This window comes from Carassius gibelio, chromosome A17 (assembly GCF_023724105.1).
Source record: "Carassius gibelio isolate Cgi1373 ecotype wild population from Czech Republic chromosome A17, carGib1.2-hapl.c, whole genome shotgun sequence".
In the NCBI taxonomy this organism is placed as follows: Eukaryota; Metazoa; Chordata; class Actinopteri; order Cypriniformes; family Cyprinidae; genus Carassius; species Carassius gibelio.
In genome coordinates this window covers 23,341,234-23,359,483 of record NC_068387.1, presented here as the reverse complement: position 1 = coordinate 23,359,483, position 18,250 = coordinate 23,341,234, and the positions used below count along the sequence as shown (strand labels likewise).

At 35.7% G+C, this 18,250-nt stretch overlaps 1 protein-coding gene across 6 annotated transcripts in view; it reads right to left on the bottom strand.

The window, feature by feature from the left end:
* Positions 1 to 18,250, bottom strand: part of LOC127933568 (mirror-image polydactyly gene 1 protein) — a 72,025-nt gene that overhangs the window by 37,787 nt on the left and 15,988 nt on the right. For 2 of the 6 annotated variants that reach the window (XM_052530622.1, XM_052530625.1), the window contains 6 exons: positions 13,943 to 14,027; positions 12,965 to 13,041; positions 8,900 to 9,107; positions 7,097 to 7,235; positions 4,923 to 5,028; positions 2,569 to 2,698 (listed from right to left, as the gene is read on the bottom strand). In XM_052530622.1, the coding sequence (XP_052386582.1) occupies positions 2,569 to 2,698; positions 4,923 to 5,028; positions 7,097 to 7,235; positions 8,900 to 9,107; positions 12,965 to 13,041; positions 13,943 to 14,027 (745 nt within the window). The remainder of the gene's footprint in view (positions 1 to 2,568; positions 2,699 to 4,922; positions 5,029 to 7,096; positions 7,236 to 8,899; positions 9,108 to 12,964; positions 13,042 to 13,942; positions 14,028 to 18,250) is intronic. The other 4 variants (XM_052530626.1, XM_052530627.1, XM_052530624.1 and 1 more) reach the window with 3 other exon arrangements.

Here is an 18,250-nt window from a genome sequence, read left to right as displayed (position 1 = left end):
TTTTCATCAATTTAATGCATACCTGTTTAGATTAACTTCTTTATAAAAAACATACTGACCCCAACCATTAGAACAGAAATTTAGATACAAAATATAAGCTCTCCACATTATATTTGTGCTGCCATAGTTTCACTGGTATCAGTGAGAAACAACAGCAGGTGAACTGCAGAAACTCGCCCTGCCTACTTTTACAGACCCCACCAGCGTGATGCTCTTTTAAGAGCAAACCGAATTCCTCCATCATCCTCCAGGCAGAAAAAAACAACAACCCCTCCACTCATTTACAAAAGCATTACATGGATCTCCATCCATTATAAAGGTACATACTCATTCACACAATGGATCCAAGAGTGACCTCCGAAAATAAGGGCTAAGAACACGTGCGTCCATGTTCCCTCAAAGATAATGGGATTCCACTTGGCTATCAATTATCATTTTTTTGAGAGAGGGGCCGGAATGAAGCCCTTCAACACAGCTATAAGAGGTAGGCGATTTTATAATTAGATTCTGATGAGATCTTGTGCTCATTGGGCAGCCAGAAAATGCATTGTATGCCTCTCGATAATTGCAGTTCGTTTGAGTGACTTGAGTAACTATCAATAAATCATGAGGCCGACTGAAATATTAAACAGGGTCTAAGGTTATATGAATACCTCTGGAAAAGGATGTAAAGCAATAAAGAAGAGCGTAAACTCATCTGTAAACAAACCAAAATAAAATATATATATACTAGTTGTCACATACTCATATATGCAGACGCTTTTTAATACCACAACCAGTGCTGAACAGGATATAAATGCTTCCGTCTGCGGCTTCCCATTGCAATGATGACTAAAGCCACATGCCTTACATGCTTCTCAAACCTTTAAATCCAATGCCTTTAAAAAATGCTGAGAAACTTTAATGGCTCTTGGAATTGTGGAAACAAAACCTCGGGCTTTCCATTTATCACAAAACAAAAGCATTTGGACCATAAAGCTTCTGAGTTTATCATTTATCAACAATGAGTTAAAAGAAGACATTAAAGATGTTTATCAGACATATTATGTCACCAAATATTATCCCTTTTCACTACTTCTATTAATAAGTACAACAGAGAAAAAATGAGAAGAGAAATGCGTTGAGATTTATCAAACTCTACTGACTGCAAGATCAGTAGGCTGGTTAACATTGAATATATTGCAAATATTTAACATCTTCAATATTTAAAATTTATTTTTGGCAATATAAAATATTGCAAAATTTCCACAGCTATCAAACTTCTTAAAGATTGCCCCTTGTTTCATTAGGAAAGCTCTACAACAGATATTTTAATTGTGATTTAAAAAATTCTGAGTTTCCATTTATTTTCAATAAGTCTTTTGGATTCAGTGAATTGGTTTAAAAAAAATTGCAGTACCATTCAAATAAGTTTTTAAACTGTAAAGCATGAACCGATAAAATGTATAACATGAATGCATTGCAAGTCGCTTTCGATAAATGTGTCTGGCAAATTCATCAATGTTTTTACTTATCCATTTAAAAATGTGGGGGTTTTATGTTTTTTCAAAGACATATCTTAAGCTCACAGGCTGTGTAAAGCCTTTACTGTCAATTTAATATATCTCTGCTAAATAATGTATTCAATTATTCTAACGGATCCCAAATTTTGGAACAGTAGTGTATATATGGAGATATAAGGGCCTTTTTGCACCACAGGAACCTTTTCATAGTAAATTAGCTTCTACTCTGGAGCAGGGTCTAACCAGCACAACTGGTACTATCCGTGACGTAAGTAGACACTGAATGGCCAGACGCGTTCGAAAATGCCCTCAACCGCCATGATTTAAAACGCAGTGTAAACGTACTGTAAACATTGTGTCAACTGATTTCGCAGGTATGATGAACAGCGATAGATGGACGGACGCTGAAATGCAGGCACTTGTAGCAAATGTAGCACTGCCATTTGTCGTTTCAATCGTTGTTGAAGTTGAACGTCGCATACAAATGACATCGCTGTCGACCGGCTTACATCACATCCTAATACACACAGTCGGTGCAAATGCAACCCTTTAAATGGTACTGGGAAATAGTTCACGCAAAATCTTCCCAGTACTTAAGTACTCTACATTTAGTTTGGAACTAAAGCGGTGCAAAAGGCCATATATAAGGAATAATGTAGCTGCATCCACCAGCTTAATCAGCACCAAAGCTCAACATGTCTAGACCACTAACCCAGGCCTTCAACAAACAATGGGCCTCATTTACAAAAATAATGTTTCTGTGTAAATCATTCGTAAAACCATTCTGACATTAACAATTTTCAAGTCAACGTGACAATTTACATAAGACTCTTTATACTAAAGACTTACACACTAAATTAATTCGGCTCCTGTTTTATAAACAAAGCCTAATTAGTATAATTAAAGTATTAGTATTAGAGTATTATGGCACAACTTGATAGACAACTTGGCAGATTATAGATTTTTAATTTTTTGGAGTAGCTCCTTTGAGAAAATGATTAGAGCAGCATGTAGTTGAACAGGCTGAACTGATGCTGTTTTTGGAAGAGGTTTGAATGGCACATACTCCAGCGTCGACTCCTGAAGCTTCTTTGCCCGAAGTAAAGCCTCATCCCTCTCCTCGTTAGCCAGACGCAGTCTGGCCATCACAGCCTGGTCTCTCTCCCTCTGAGCCTTATAGATTTCCTCGACTAACGCTGAGAGAAAGAGAAAGAGAGAGCGAGCGAGCGAGCGAGAGAGAGAGAGAGAGAGAGTGGGGTTATTATTCTGGTATTGCACTCCAGTGCTCCAGCTGCACAATAACAAGGCTAAGCTCCTCGGGAAAGAGGTTATTGCAGTTGAAACACTATGGCATAAGTATTAATAACTCTAAGTGAGCCTTATTTTGAGAAGACAGTCTCCCCTGGGTAGGTGTATGTGTGTGTGCACGACCACCCAGAGCAATAAAAACAGCAGCAACACCCTGAAGTCAGAGTTCCAGGCTCTTTTAGACTTGGAGACATTTTATTTATGAAATTTCAGCATGGAAACACTCTGGTTTATCAACATTGTACGGGAAACAGAAAGCAATTACACCAGACTCATGAATGTCAGAAACCATCAGAAGAATATCCTCATATAGGAGGACAAACATGACTGTGTTTGACCTACAGGCCTCAGAAGGTCCACGGGCATGCTGACGTACGCATTTCCAAAACAATATTGGAAACGAAGGCCCCTGGTGAATGAATGAACTAATGAACAACAAACAAGCAAATGAACAAACAAATGATGAATGGGTCCAAGGGCATACTGACGACTCTCCAAGAATCTCCAAGCAATACTGGAGAAAAAAGCTGCTATCAAATAAATATCATTACATGAATGAATGAATAAATCAACAAACACACAACCAAATAATGACTAAATGAATGAATGAAGGAATGAAAAGGCCTATGGCAAAGCAACATTGACTGCTAGCAAACGTATATAACTGAACGAATGAACAAACGAACACAAAAGAATAAATGAACAAATAAATAAATGAACAAACTAACAAGTAAAAACAAGCAAAAAATGAACCATGAGCCAATTTCCAAAGCATAATTATGAACATAAACACACAAATTTCTGACTGACCAAACAAACAAACAAAAAGAAACAAATTAATTAATTAACAATTGAACAAATAATATATATAAAATGAAAAACTGAATAATGGAAGTCAATTACACACAAAAGGCCACTAGGAAATATTAATGACTGAACAAACATACATACAAACAACTGAATTTATTAATGAATGCAAATAAATGAACCAATAAATAAATAAACGGATGAACCAACAAGCTAAATTACCTTTGAACCATTTTCTAAAACCTTATAACACACAAAGGCTGCTAGCAAATAAAAATGACTGACTGAGTGAACAAATGAACAAATGGACAAACAATCAAACAAGAATGAAAGAATGAAAAGCATTATTACAGTCCAAGACCACACCAAGAAATAAAGGAATTAATTAATTATAATGGACAAAGGACACATGAATGAACAAAATAACAGACAAACAAACAAAGAAGGTATTGTATGAAGAAATGCTTGCTAAGAGAGTTTTGATCAAAGATGCACTGATTTTGATTCATGCTCCCGACCTGACCTGCACCAAACTCAAAAATCAAGCAGACAGGTTGGTAAAATCCACAGGATTTTTGGCATTACCAAATGGTCTTTGGCACCGTCTCTAATCCCACCGAAAGCAGCACACTTATCAATCACTCGCATCAATACTTTCCTGCATGTTTCGATAAACACTCATTCCCACACTAAGCCACTACAAAGTTCACAAAGCAAATCAATATTGCTGGAATTTGCTGATTAAACATCTCCAGCCCGAACCATACAAATCATATTGAAATGAAAGCGGTGAATAAATGCATTATCATCGCTTTATTAAATGAACAATTTGACAGCCTAATTGGGAATCATATAAGTCACGTGTCACATATTTCCATTTAATTAACAAACTCTGAAGTGGTGCTTTTTGCGCTAGTTAAGATCAAATGAAAAGTAATATTGGCTAAATTTAAATATTTGTTCAGCAAAGGTGAGAAGCGTGTAGATTTCATTGACAAAATTATCAGTTACAGAGAGGAATGATCATTTCTGATGAGGGCGCTTTATGTTAGACATACTGGTTTATGTTTACAAATGTCGAAGTGTGCTTTTCTCGGGTGCTGCTGACATGTACTAACTAATTAATTAAAAGTGTTTCTTTTTCAGCTGTGTTGGAAGATCAGACATTTGCATTTAGAGACCTATGCAATGTCACACCTTACATTAAACACACACAAAAAAGTAAATGCTGCCATATTAAATGAGTCTACTTAATCTTGATTCTTTCCAACCATTTATATGTATTTCTTTACCCAGGTGTCCTACCTGCAGCTCTCTCACTGGCACGCGCCTCCTGCTCAGCCTCCTGTAGCTCAGAGTCCAGCAGCTTGGCTTGCAACTCTTTCTCCTTCAGCGCCAACCTGTCCTGGAGCTGCAGACACACAAGACATACGCTTAACTTTATAACTGAGTATATGAGTATAACAAAATGAAGAAATAAACAACATACCTGCTTGATAGATAAACGTGAATTTTTGTTTCGTTTGTGTCACTTCCACATTCTACCAAAAACTGTAAATTAATAATTAAATTGGATGAAACACTACTATTCAAAAGTTTTTTTATGTTTATAAAGGAAGTTTATTATGCTTACCAAGGCTGCATTTGGTCAGAAATACAGTAAAAAAGTTTGTAATAAAATATTATTACGATTTAAAATGTCAGAAATCATTCTAATATGATGATTTGCCACTCAAGAAGCATTTCTTATTCATTATTATGTTAAAAACAGTTGTGCCGCTTAATATTTCTGTGGAAACTGACACATTATTTTAGGATTTTTTTAATTAGTAGAAATTCAATAGAACAATTGTTTGAAATAATTTGTAACAATATTGTATTAATGTTTTATTGTCACTTTTGATAAAAAAAAAAAAAAAAAAAAAAAAGTTAAAAAGTGTAATGATTGTAAAATAAATAGGTTTATTTTTATTTATTTTTAGCTGAAAATAAAGTTTTTAGATTAATTATGACCTGAATATCATATATTGGCACCTGTTAGTCACACTTCCAGTGAAAAATTTATATCAGCCAACAACAACTTTATAGCCACTGCGTCAAGCTTATGCATTTGCACCACTACATCATATAAAACAAGACTTATAAAAAAACGAGGAACTGTCATGTCTTGGCAGTAAATCTGGATTGGCGAGTGATATTTTACAAGCCTCTCAATGAAAGATTTAACCTCCTGCCTTAAATATTTTCATCCTGTCTGTTTTTATCCTCCCGGACTTTGAAAACATGACGGGGTTGGGCCAGAGTCCTCAAAGGGCTCTCTCAGATCACTGCCAGCAAAAACACACACTTGGGACATGTTCCTGCCCTTCTGTCAGGAGTCACAACTACTTGCAAACGGGGGACATCAATTACAGTCATTTCCCCCCATCTCTGACCCCTCAAATGACGCGTCTCCAGATGGGTGCAGATATGACACATATATCCTATGTCCTGAAAGAACAATGATGGAGCAAGAATATATAAAACAGAATGCAATGCATTTTAGAGGCCAACAACTACTTCTGCCTTCTTAGATTTCAATCCCCTCCTGACCACCTGATGTATAGTGACTTTTTACAATGCAATCAACTCCTGATGAATTAAACTAAATCCCACCATCACATTATAGAAGTTAAATGAGTTGTAAGCACAAACTGCACAGATAATTTGATCATTAAACACTTAATTTTCAAGTACTTTTTTCAACCCAATGCCGACTAGCTTGGCAGCATTTGCTAACAAAAGCTAGCTACCTACCTAAAGTTAGTTAATATGGAATTTATGGTTAGAGTATAAAGGACACTAGTGCCATTAGATGACACATTGAGTGTTTTCTAACTTAAACAGAGCTGCTCGGAAAGGCACATAAACTAATGGCACAATCCTGTCTGACATGGAATTTCGAATCTTTAAGTCTATGTGGCTGTTGTAACTTTTAGATTAAATGAATGCAGCAAAAAACCACAAATGAAATACGTTGAAACTTTCAGAGTGTTAATAACCTTTCATGAAGCACAAGACCACCTAAATTTAAAAAAAGAAAGCTAGTCTAGTCTCCGACTGGATGAGAAGAATGCAATTCAAATTAATCAACAAATACAAAAGTAGGTCTTGTTGAAGGACTAATAAACCTTAGTCAGGGTAGTGCCGTGTTTAATTTTCAACAGGAACAAGGCTGTGAGGGATAGAAGTACAGTGCACTCAATGGATTGTACTGATTGTTCAGCTAACATCTTTCAGAAAAAAACTTTGACTAGACAAAGCTCCATTAAACAGTTTTGAAAATTGTGAGTTGTGAAAATTACATGATCCAGTACAAGTCTATCCCTCGAGGCCTCGTTTTAAGTTCGTGTTAAGTTCAATTTGGCATCTAACCTTATAAAGGTCTATCAAGAACAAAAAAATACTGTCTTCATGAACTTCTTAACATGTGAATTCACCTTCTTATTGAAGTCTCTAAGGGAATCCAGCTCCTTCAGGAGAAAAGCAATGTTCTTCTCTTTATCCAGAGCTGGCACTTGTTTTTTGGAATCGCTGATAACTTTGGAACTTCCCTGGTCCTCATGAACACGAGTGTGCCTTCAGAAAAAACAAAAGTTCATTCGAAATACTCTTTTATTAAACTCCCAAACGGTCAACAAAAAATGAATCATTCACATTTTGACATGCAATTATCAAATACACAAGGGATGCTGTCTTCCACTTTCAAGAATATTACTGTGACTTGTTTACTTTGAGATATTAGTCAAATCCTACAGTTGACCTTTAAGGTAATATTAAAGTATTACTGCACTGTATTGCATGGTAAATTACTTCCCTCTTGTAGCTAGGAATTCCATTCAGTTATTATTAAGGAGGCAAAGAAAATGCATTGGAATCTATATTTATAGATTCACGCTACGATATAATTAAAATCATCTTACAATGGACAATCATGCTAAAAGTGAATATTACTGCTTTATTCATATTTTCAATAGTGCTCAAGACAGATGAAACTAAACAACTGTTGCATATGTTTGCAATGGCACACTATCTACTATTATTATTATTTTTTTATAAATTAGTATGCAATATGAATACTTTGCACAGTATGCACATTTTCATACACACAGAAGAGTTGGATGACCAACTACATGCGTGGTATAACATTATACACACCTATATAACATTATATTAATAACATATATTATAACATATACATAATTTATTTGTTATAATTATTTATTATTAGAATTTTAATTATTAAGAAGCAGTCGAGCAACAGAAGAGGGTGGCACTGGCAGCTTGAAAGGGTTTTTTCTTCCCATTAGATCTAAGCACAGTTGCCATTGCTAAGAAACATAGTTTAGCTTCCTGTGTTTCCAGAGGTAAATGCATACTGAAGTTGCGTTTGTTCTTGTGTGGATCGCATGGATTTTTATTTTCAATTTGCTAAGTAGTAAGGTGCAAATCCACTGACCAAGACATGCAAGACAAGGCATGTGAGTATTGCTTTTCTCCCCTTTCCTTTTTGTACAGTTAGTTTGAGTTAATTGTACACACTATCTGCTTTCAAATCTCTACTATTACTACTAGCAGATACAATAAGTGCACTGTTCCTATATCCACTACTACTTCACTCTCTATTCCAATTGGTCTGTGGAATTGCCAATCTGCTGTAAATAAAGCAGACTTTAATTCATCTATTGCTACTCATTCAAGTCTCAACCTCATGGCCCTAACTGAGACTTGGTTCAATCATGAGGACACTGCCACTCCTGCAGCCCTCTCCACTAACTGAACATTTTACCGAGTGGTGGAGGCACTGGTCTATTTTTCTCAAATTAATGGAAATTTGATCCTTTATCATCTCTTACTGGCAACAGTTCATTCGAAATCACACACAATTACTATTATCCACCCTGTTAAAATCCACTTTGCAATTGTTTATCGTTCCCCAGGTCAACTGGATAACTTCTTAAACTCCCAAAGAGGCATGATATCACTCTCAGTGACCTTTTCTTGGACTGTTCCCTCCTGGTGAAATGACCTGCCTATCTGAATATAGGATATCTGTTTCAAGTCAACAGAAAAACTAAAACTAACTAAAGAAAACACTATCAAGAAATGTAAAAGTAAAAGCATGAAGGCTGAGGCAAAAAAAAAAACCTGCCAACTAAAATTAGACAAAACATTTTTAGGATTGGATTTTTATTACCCAGTGTAAGATGCAATGTGTGAGCGAGTCTCTCTGTTCTCCTGACCTGAGTGCGGCAGACCCTGCCCTACTGACTTGAGGTGTGTGGCCTGGACTGCTGGCTATCTTGGTAAAATCCTGCTCCTGCTGTGCTGGGGGTCTCTGTGGAGACCGTCTCTCCTCCTCCATGATTCTCTCTTCAACTGCAACGGGCAAGGGCGGGGGTGATGGGATTCTGAGCGACAAATCTACTCTAGGCTTGGGAGTCTTAGATGCTGCATGAAAAAAAAATGAGTAAGAGTAAGCAAGAGCCACAATAACATAGAAAAGACAATAACTATTTATTTCACTTCATTGCTTCGCTTTTATAGTAACACAAGGTGCTTTCATGTTCCAAAAATAAAAAAAAAAGGCAATAAAGTTTTTGTGATGACTATTGATTTTGCCCTATATGCAATATCACAGGAGGGAGGGAAAATGTCAAACACATCTTAATTTCTAAGTGATCTTTTTGTTTTACTTTTTTGCATTGAGATCTAGAGAATATAAGTAAATTTGATTATGTTTATTAAATATAATAAAATGCAATATTTATTTTCATTCCATGGCCCTCAATCAAGTTTTTGTCCTTCGTTGTAGTCTACAACTTGTAGATAGTTTGGACACTGATTATTCCCATTATTGTAGCATGGCTTTGAGTGAAGAACATAGTGAAATATAAGTTTAATTCACTGGAAATCTTCTTCACCACTACACTGACTATCTTCATATTCAAATTTGACACAATGTGATTATTTATGAGACACATTAGAACAAATTACATTTGGAATTATTTACTTAAAATCTGGCAACATATTTTTTGACCTGCCATATTTGACCCAGACATGAGTGAATTCTGAGAACTGCTGTTAGAAAAAGATTATCATTGATAACCTTTTAATCACACAAATTACTTGATATTAAGATTTCATAGAGCTTTCAGTCATTTTTGGATCAGACTCAGATCTCTATTGATATCCATTATAATGAAAAGAGCATAAGAAAGAAAGAGAATCATACAGAATTTATTTTTGGGTGAACAAATCTTTCCAAATTTTGATTCTGTTATACTAAACAATAACAAGCTAGTAAAAAATAATTATTGTTTTCAAACAGGTTTCCCAAACATTCCCCTGTCTGTTATCGGTTGCCCATGCAGACAATCCTGCCCCAAACTAATGCTATTGGTTGAGTATATGTTGGAATGCTCAAACAAATACAGCATGTTTAAAAAGTGCCACACTGCTTAGACTATTCAGTGAAACCAACCTAAAGCTGACTCTGCATATTACATAAAAAGTATTTTAGCATCCAGTAAAAGCTAATGGAGCTAAATTAAAAGAAAGACGTCGGAACCATAACATATAAGACTTCCATTCTTCTGCTGTGAGATTACAGTCTGACCGTTTGAAAGGCAGCTCTGTTGGTTGGTTTGCGTCAGCTCTCTGAAAAGGAAACTAGGTCTGGCCGTCTTTCATGAGGGAATGTGGCGATCCGTGCCGAGTGACTGGCAGGAGGGGGAAAACGAGGTCTTCTGTCAATGTTTCTGTAGCGCTCAGGGCCAGAGATACAGGCGGGGAGGCAAACACAGAGGCCTGTCTCTCTGGCAGCCTTTCTGACAACATGCTTTGCTCCTCAGGGAAAGCTAGATGTAACCCGGACCGTTTGTGATCAAAACCAAAGAGCGAAGTCACTTGAATCAGAGACATTTTAAACTAGTGTAAATTTGTGATTACAAAACCGGTCAAGATAGAGACTTGAAAGATACAACAAATGTTTAAGGTAAAATTCATAATTTCTAGGTAAAAACTATGTATTTTAAACAGGTTTCCTGAATTAGCCACTGGTCAGCCAAACAGATTCCAAATTCACACCATTGGTTGAGTGTTTTTGGGTGGGGCTAGTCGGGAAGCTCAACAAACAGCAATGTTTTGATAACGCCACAAAGCCACAATGTTTACACATTTCAGTGGAATTAACCTACAAATGGTTAAATTACAGCAGGAAAAAATTACACTCTTCAGCTTTTACATCTACAAATAAATTACACAGATAGTAGCACTAAGTGCATGCACAAGGTCAAGTGCTACACAAAAAAGCCACCTGGCCATCCTGAGATTATAAAATACACATAAATCAGTTTAACATCAGTGCAATTCAAGCTGAGCAAAACTCAAACAACAGAGCGCTTAAAAGCATCAAAAAGGGGAATCATTCGGCATAAGTAAATGAGTTGTGATGCTCGAGTCTTGCGACCACGATGTCCAAAAAGCTCCAGCTTAGCCGGCACAATTATTTAGCGAAAGGTCAGGTTTTGAAGTCGAGATCAGGGAGGTCTGCCTCATGGCTTTGTTGCTAGGGCTCTGCTCTCAGGATTGCTGGAGACAGTTATTAGTATTCCCCCGTAAGACTCACCCATGCAAACACCAAATTCAAACCATGAATAATAACGCCAAACACACATATAGAAGCCCTTTGTCACACTGCAAATATGCGACTTTTGGAAACATTGTTCCCTAACCTGGGTTATTTCTTTAATTTTATCTCCCACTCCGGGTGTCTCTCACAAAGGTAACTGCCCCTGAGAATGTGTGTTTAAAGCGCCATTTCACTCACAAATGGGGTGAGCAGGGCTTTTAATCTAAGCATGCAAAGTAAAGGCCCATTTCCTGTGGGAACCAAGTATAAAAGGACCCAACATTAAGAGTAAATTCAGAACTGAAGAACTGGCTCCCTTTCAAATGATGAGTGTGAATTTGAATTGAATTGACCACAAACCACATGATACTGAACTGCAATTTGAATTAGAATTACAGGAAGAGGAATTTAATTATTTTAATTTGAAAAAACTCAATACAGAGAAAACTTTTCAATATGAGAAAACTCAATACAAGAAATTCCATACATTTGTCCACAACAAGAAAATGGGCTAGAATGGAAAACTTGGATGTTCGTTTTGAGGATTTAATTTGACACACTGTTTGGCTTGATTTTAAAGACTTTTAATCCAACATTTTGAGTAATTAAGTCTTTTTCAACAGTGGTCCATAAAATATAATGTAAAATATTAAAGATAATAATATACCATTACACTCTAAAAAATGCTGGGTTGTTTCAACCCAATTTTGGGTAAAATATGGACTAACCCAACTTTTTTTAAATTTAAAGCAACAGCTGGGTTAGTCCATATTTAACCCGAAGTTGTGTTAAAGCATTTATAGTGTCTATTAAATATATATATACATTAAATTATGCAAAAAACTAACAAACAAACAACCCCCCCAGAAATAAAAAATCTAATTCAAAAATGGTGAATGTGTTGTTTGAATCATTCATTTAGAATTTCATTCCATTATAATTCTACTGTCTTAAATGAAAATTATAACTCTACATCTTGTTTGCAGCCTCAATTCAAATTCAGTAATGTTCATAACTGCCATTTAAAAAGTATTCTTACTTCATTTTAAAAAAATGACCAGACATGACCATGTCCTCCATTCGCACTACCAACGATCTCGTGCCGCCTTACTAATGTCTGTCACTAATAATCAAACACAGGCTAATGAACCGCCTGCAAAAAGATTGAAGTGTTTCACCAACAGCCCAAATGTATATTTGAGCAGCGAGGCAGAATAAATTTGCATATCAGGAGCGTCTGGTGAAGGGTTGGTAAATACTCTGTTTATCTCTCATTGTCATTCAAACCAGTCTATCTAAATAGTGGCTCTTCCACAGCGTTATGGCCTAGGTAAAGTTATTACGTAGCAGCCCGGCATTGTAGAATAACGTAAACAAATGTTTATGCATATAAATGAGTAAATAAATAAATGTAAATAACTGTTAATATACTATACAGAGCATGTATACATCGGGAAGCTTGTAAAACAAGACTTTAGTCATAAAAACAGACACATTCTGGCAGAAATGCAAGCAAATGTAGCGCAAATAGTAAACAAATGAGGCAAGAAAAAAAGAGCCTTATAACTGTAAAATAACATGTTTAACTGTTTCATAAGATATGTTTTTGCTATGATTTGTTGTGATTGGATTGCAATTATCACGGCCACAATAACACTAATTTATTATTGATTACCTTGTATGAGTTTCTCCTCCAGGGCTTTTGATAAACTCTGACATTGGGATGTAGCTAAGGTAGTTTCAACTAAAGATCTGAAAAAAAAAAAAGAAATAGATGTGAAATGTACAAATATGCAAAAAAAAAAAACTATAAAACCAACACTATTTTTCCCTGTCCCCTTCGATATCTAACAGCAGTGCACTTTGTCTGACACACTCAGGTGAAGACAGGTACAGGATATTGACAAACTGTACATCAATGCCACTGCTTTGAAGGAGCTGCATGTTTTGTTTCAAAGCGCCGATTAAAGCAAATATCAAAGACCTTCAAGAGTTCTGACCCAAAGAGGACACAGTTAACTCTTTTAACAAGTCATAATCTTCTGCAAAACACAACAATCAGTGTCAGGTGTAAATAAAAATACTACTAAATTTGTAATATATATTTCTTTTAAACACTGAAAATGTGAAAATATAGCCAAAATGTACTTTAAACACATCGCAAAATGAGCTAATTCATAATTTCAGTATACACAATGTGTACTTTCACTTTACACAATTAAAAAACAAAAATACAACTTAAATTCACAGGTGTATAATTGCTTTAAAATGCTGCAAATATAGAATTTACCAACAAAATTCAAATTTAAATTGTTCACTGATATTCAGCAAATTTTATTAAGTTATAGTGCTCTATAAAAACAGAGCAGTTCTAGTGCAAAAAGTGTAAATCAGTAAATTTGTCATAAGTAATAACTTAAATACTAGTTTAAATCATAAAGTGAGCCAATTCAGTACTGAAAAGCTTTAAAATAATTAACATAAAATTTCCCTAACATCTCTGCAAAGATATCATTACTACGTGTAATCATCGCCTGCAATGTACACTGATAAACATTTTGCACATATTAAAAAAAAAAACGTCCTTAATTGTAACATGTGAAAGAAAGCCATTGACAAACAGTGTAAAATGAGCCAAGCAAGGCATCATTACCCGGGTTGTGGTGTGGTCTCTGAACAATGGTGCTTTACAGGGGACGGCAGCCTTTGTTTCAGATCTTCATTGACTTTAGGATTAGCTTGAAATATATAGAAAGGGATATGATTAATTCCACTGCAGAAAAAAATGCTTTTCATCACAGGCTCGAGCTCACTCCTTTTCCATTAGACTTAGAAAGGTTAGTATTAATTACAGCCTGTCAATATGATCTTGGGATGCTTGGTGGAGAGCAATCTTTAATAACCTCAGGAGTAGAGGCAGAAAACAAGACAGGCGGCTTTTAATTTGCCGTGTGAAATTATGATTTAAGACTTTGTCTTTATCTCATCCACTGTGTACCAGTGCTTTACCTCACAGTTTATGGAGGACTAATGAACACGGGCAATTAACAAAGCGTAATCCCACCATGCAATCGTTTTAATGCTTTTAGCTATCAGAAAAGTAAACAGCCATTTAATACAGCTCAAGCCATATCAGATCCTAGTCAGGAAGCGCCAATTAAAGTGCCATCTACTCAGGTGTAATTAAATAATGGTGGATAATTTAGTTCTGTGAATGGAAGCTAATTCATAAGCAAGCAACAAACAGACAGGAGGCAATTAGCAGGAACGCTGACATTCAGCTTGTTGATCGCTGGCGGTAGGAGCTGTGGTGGAGAGCTTCCCTCTAGTGGTGGAGCTTCTGAGACAAGAACTTCTTAACACAGCACACACCGGGGGCTTACAAGCGTCAACACTTGCCATTTCAGTTCTGTCAACTGTAGGTGCTTTGCCAGGGTCACATTTATGAACCAAAAGAATGCAGAACATCTTCGAGACATCGTCGTACTGAACAAGGCAAAAGCAAAATGTTTCCTGGTTGGTTATTTTTTGGGAACCACTTTTGTTAGGGAAACCTTAATTAGAAACACATGTCTTCTAGGGTTCACACTTCTCACACTACCAGGATTTTCAACAAAAATCAGTAACACTTTAGAATAGGTAACACTTCTAAACATTACTCTCAATAAATTCTTAATTTGCTGCATATTAATAGTTAGGAAGGTAGTTGTTAGGTTTACTGTAGGTATTGGGTAAGTTTAGGGATGTAGAATAAGGTCAAGTAGAATAAGGCATTAATATGTTCTTAATTAGCACTAATACATGGCTAATATTCTAGTAATATGAACGCTAATAAGCAACTAATGGTTGTTACCTATTATAAAGTGTTACCCAAAAATCTAAGCTTATAATTTCTAACCAAAACAATATTTTATAGCTTAAAAACAGTTTCCCAGACATTTCATATTGTATTCATACATATTATGGTATTGGTAATTATAAAAATGGCCTAATATTTCCAGTTGGAATCCTGCATCTTGGCTGGATTCTGTTCTTCATGAGTCTCAAACATTTTACATATTCTGTGCTGACTAAAATACCTTATATAACATTGGATTGACACATTTCGTTTCCTACTGTTCAAAAGATTGGGGTCAGTAAGATTTAATTTTTCTTTTCTATTATAATTAATACTTTTATTTAGCAATGGTGAATTAATACATTCATAGTGCTGAAAAACTATTCCTTTCAACTTTCTATTCATCAAAGAGTTTTGAAAAAAAAAAAAACCCACGAAATTTATTTTTGCTCCCACAAAAATAACGTTTAAGAAATGTCCCTAAGCGTCAAATCAGAATATTAGGATGATTTCTAAAGGATCATGTGACCCTGAAGAAAGGAGTGATGATGCTGACAATTCTACTTTGCCATCACAAGGAAAATAGATTTATTCAAACTGAAAATATTCTTTATTATTTAGTAAATTATCACTTGCTAGAGAAACTTGGACAAAACTGATCAAGATTTGACAAAAATTTGGACAGTCCCCTTGTTGATTTCATTTTATTGTATTTATTAAGGTTAATTTGATCAATCTTTAGAAGCACACTACCAAAGCACAAAGTTAAAAGACATTTTTAAAAGCCACACTCTTAAAAAAAATAAAGATTCTTTATTGGCATCTATGTTTTTTTTTTTTAATAAGAATTATTCAAAAGATATTTAGATCATTAAAATGTTCTTCACATTTAGGAGAAAATGGTTATTTTAAGAACTCTCCACTGCTGTGCAAACCTTCTTCTGAAACACTTATTTTTTAGGGTGAAAAATTATTTTTAAATTCCCAGCATCTTTAAAGATGGTATATATAAGAAAAACTACAGGACAAACAATGATCAGTTTCTTGGGAAAATGAAAGAAAGCTCATGAAAATGATACAGGGGAGGGCGGACAGCATGAGAGAAAGTTGGCAGAAGAGAGCCAAGAAGACATAAAAAGTGAGTGCTCTTGGGAGGTTGTGCACGAGGCGGGTGGGGGTGACCCCTGGGGCAGATGCCAGTGGAACGTTATCCCCGCGCTGTAAGCCAGCACACACAGCTCACACCGCTCACACGCTATTCAGCTCAGACACAGTCAGGCGTGAACGGACAACTGGCTTTTTGTGCCAAACACCACAGGGCTCCATTAATCTCAGTGATAGACTCGGAGCGGGAGCTGGCCCCGCGCACCGCACTTTCACAGAGAAAGAGAGGAGGACGAGGATGAAGAAAGACTTTAAAGATAGTAGGTACGGCTAAGACGCCTGGTAATCCGTTAACACTAACAAGAGAAAGCAGCTTTGGAAAAGACAGAAAGGGGGAAAAGAACAACACAAAGCATACAAACCTGACCTTTTGATGTTCACACAATTTTCAGTAAGACATTAAAATGTTGCAAGAAGAGAGGGCTTTACCAAATAAATTTGGACCAATTCATTGATTGACACCGTTTCCTGAGAGAATCAGCCCCTAGAAACTTAATGAAACTGATACTATCCAATAATCCGATATTGAAAAACAGGGAAGAGCTCGTTCTGGCTTAATGAAAGTTTGAATTGTGCTGAGTGGCAATAGGAGGCTCCTGCTCCAGATGGTGAATTAGCATCGCATCTACATTTTCTACATAATCTGCAGGAGTTTCATGATAGATTTATGAGCTATTAGCCTTGATGTTCGCAGGGCAGTGACGAAAAACTACATTCACAACAAAGCTTGCAGAGTGTAACATGCTACAATGAAGCCAATAACCAGTCTTTGAGTAAAAACAGTGGATTTACGGCTAGTTGAGGAGATGATTCAAATCAAATCAAGAGTTTAACTGCATTTTATTCCTCTTGAGTAAATGCTCAAATGATTACATAAATCACAAACCTAATAGCAGAACATTTAAAAGTACCAAAAGATAAGTTAAAGGTCTCTGATTGAATTAAAGTTTGTGATTTTTTTATGCTAAAATACTGTCTTATTCCAGATTCATATCCAGAAAATGTAATACATTCACAAGTTGACTGTCCAAAAACAAAACAAAAATTTAGGGTGGGACTATTTGCTTGCCCGGCCAATAGCGGACGGAGAGATTTTCTGGAAACCTGTTTGAGAACAATGACATAAAAACATTATTTTAGCAATTTAATTTTGTGATGCTAGTGGTGAAAAATCATAGCTTAGATATACTGATATCTATATAATATTAATATTCTCTATTATTTTACTATACCGTGTTAATTACAATGTGAAAATGGGTCTATTAAAACAATTTCAAAACGTATTTGTCAACTCTGAAAAAAGATACAAAAGAGGAAGCTTTTCAGACTTGCGATCTTTTCCTTCATTGAATATTTCATCAATATTCATTCACAGGGATAAAACGTGAGTAAATAAAGAAACATTAATAGATTAGAAGCCTGCATCAAATGTAAAAGATGGCTCAAATCTTACAAAACAGCGTTTGCCACTTAAAGCCACTTTATCCTTCCTTCAAACTTTTCTCATTTCAATTTGTCCTTTGCTGTCACTCAGTGATCTTCATTTTCCTGTCTTGTAGACTTTAAGCTAATTGCCTCAGTGGGCTACTTATTATTCATGTACAATTATTGCAGTGTAATGTCTTTAAATCCTTTTAAATGACCATTCATGCGTCGCATTCACTGAAAATGCCTTTGATGTCTGTCAAAGATGGAATTCTTCAAAAAGAAATGTCTAAGCCCAATTTCAATCGCTCGGAGAGGGGGGTTTGGCGCTTCCCTCTAATATAAACTAAATTCCATTAATTTTTTAAGCTGCATTTAATGCATTTCCTCCTCAAAAAGTTTCCAGATTCTTCAGGCTGTCATTTGTATTCCAGCTGACTTTATGAATATTAATAACAGTGTTATCCTGATTAAACGGGCTTCATGTGAAATCCCCATGAATCTATGAGCTCAGGATTCTCATCTTACCGATTC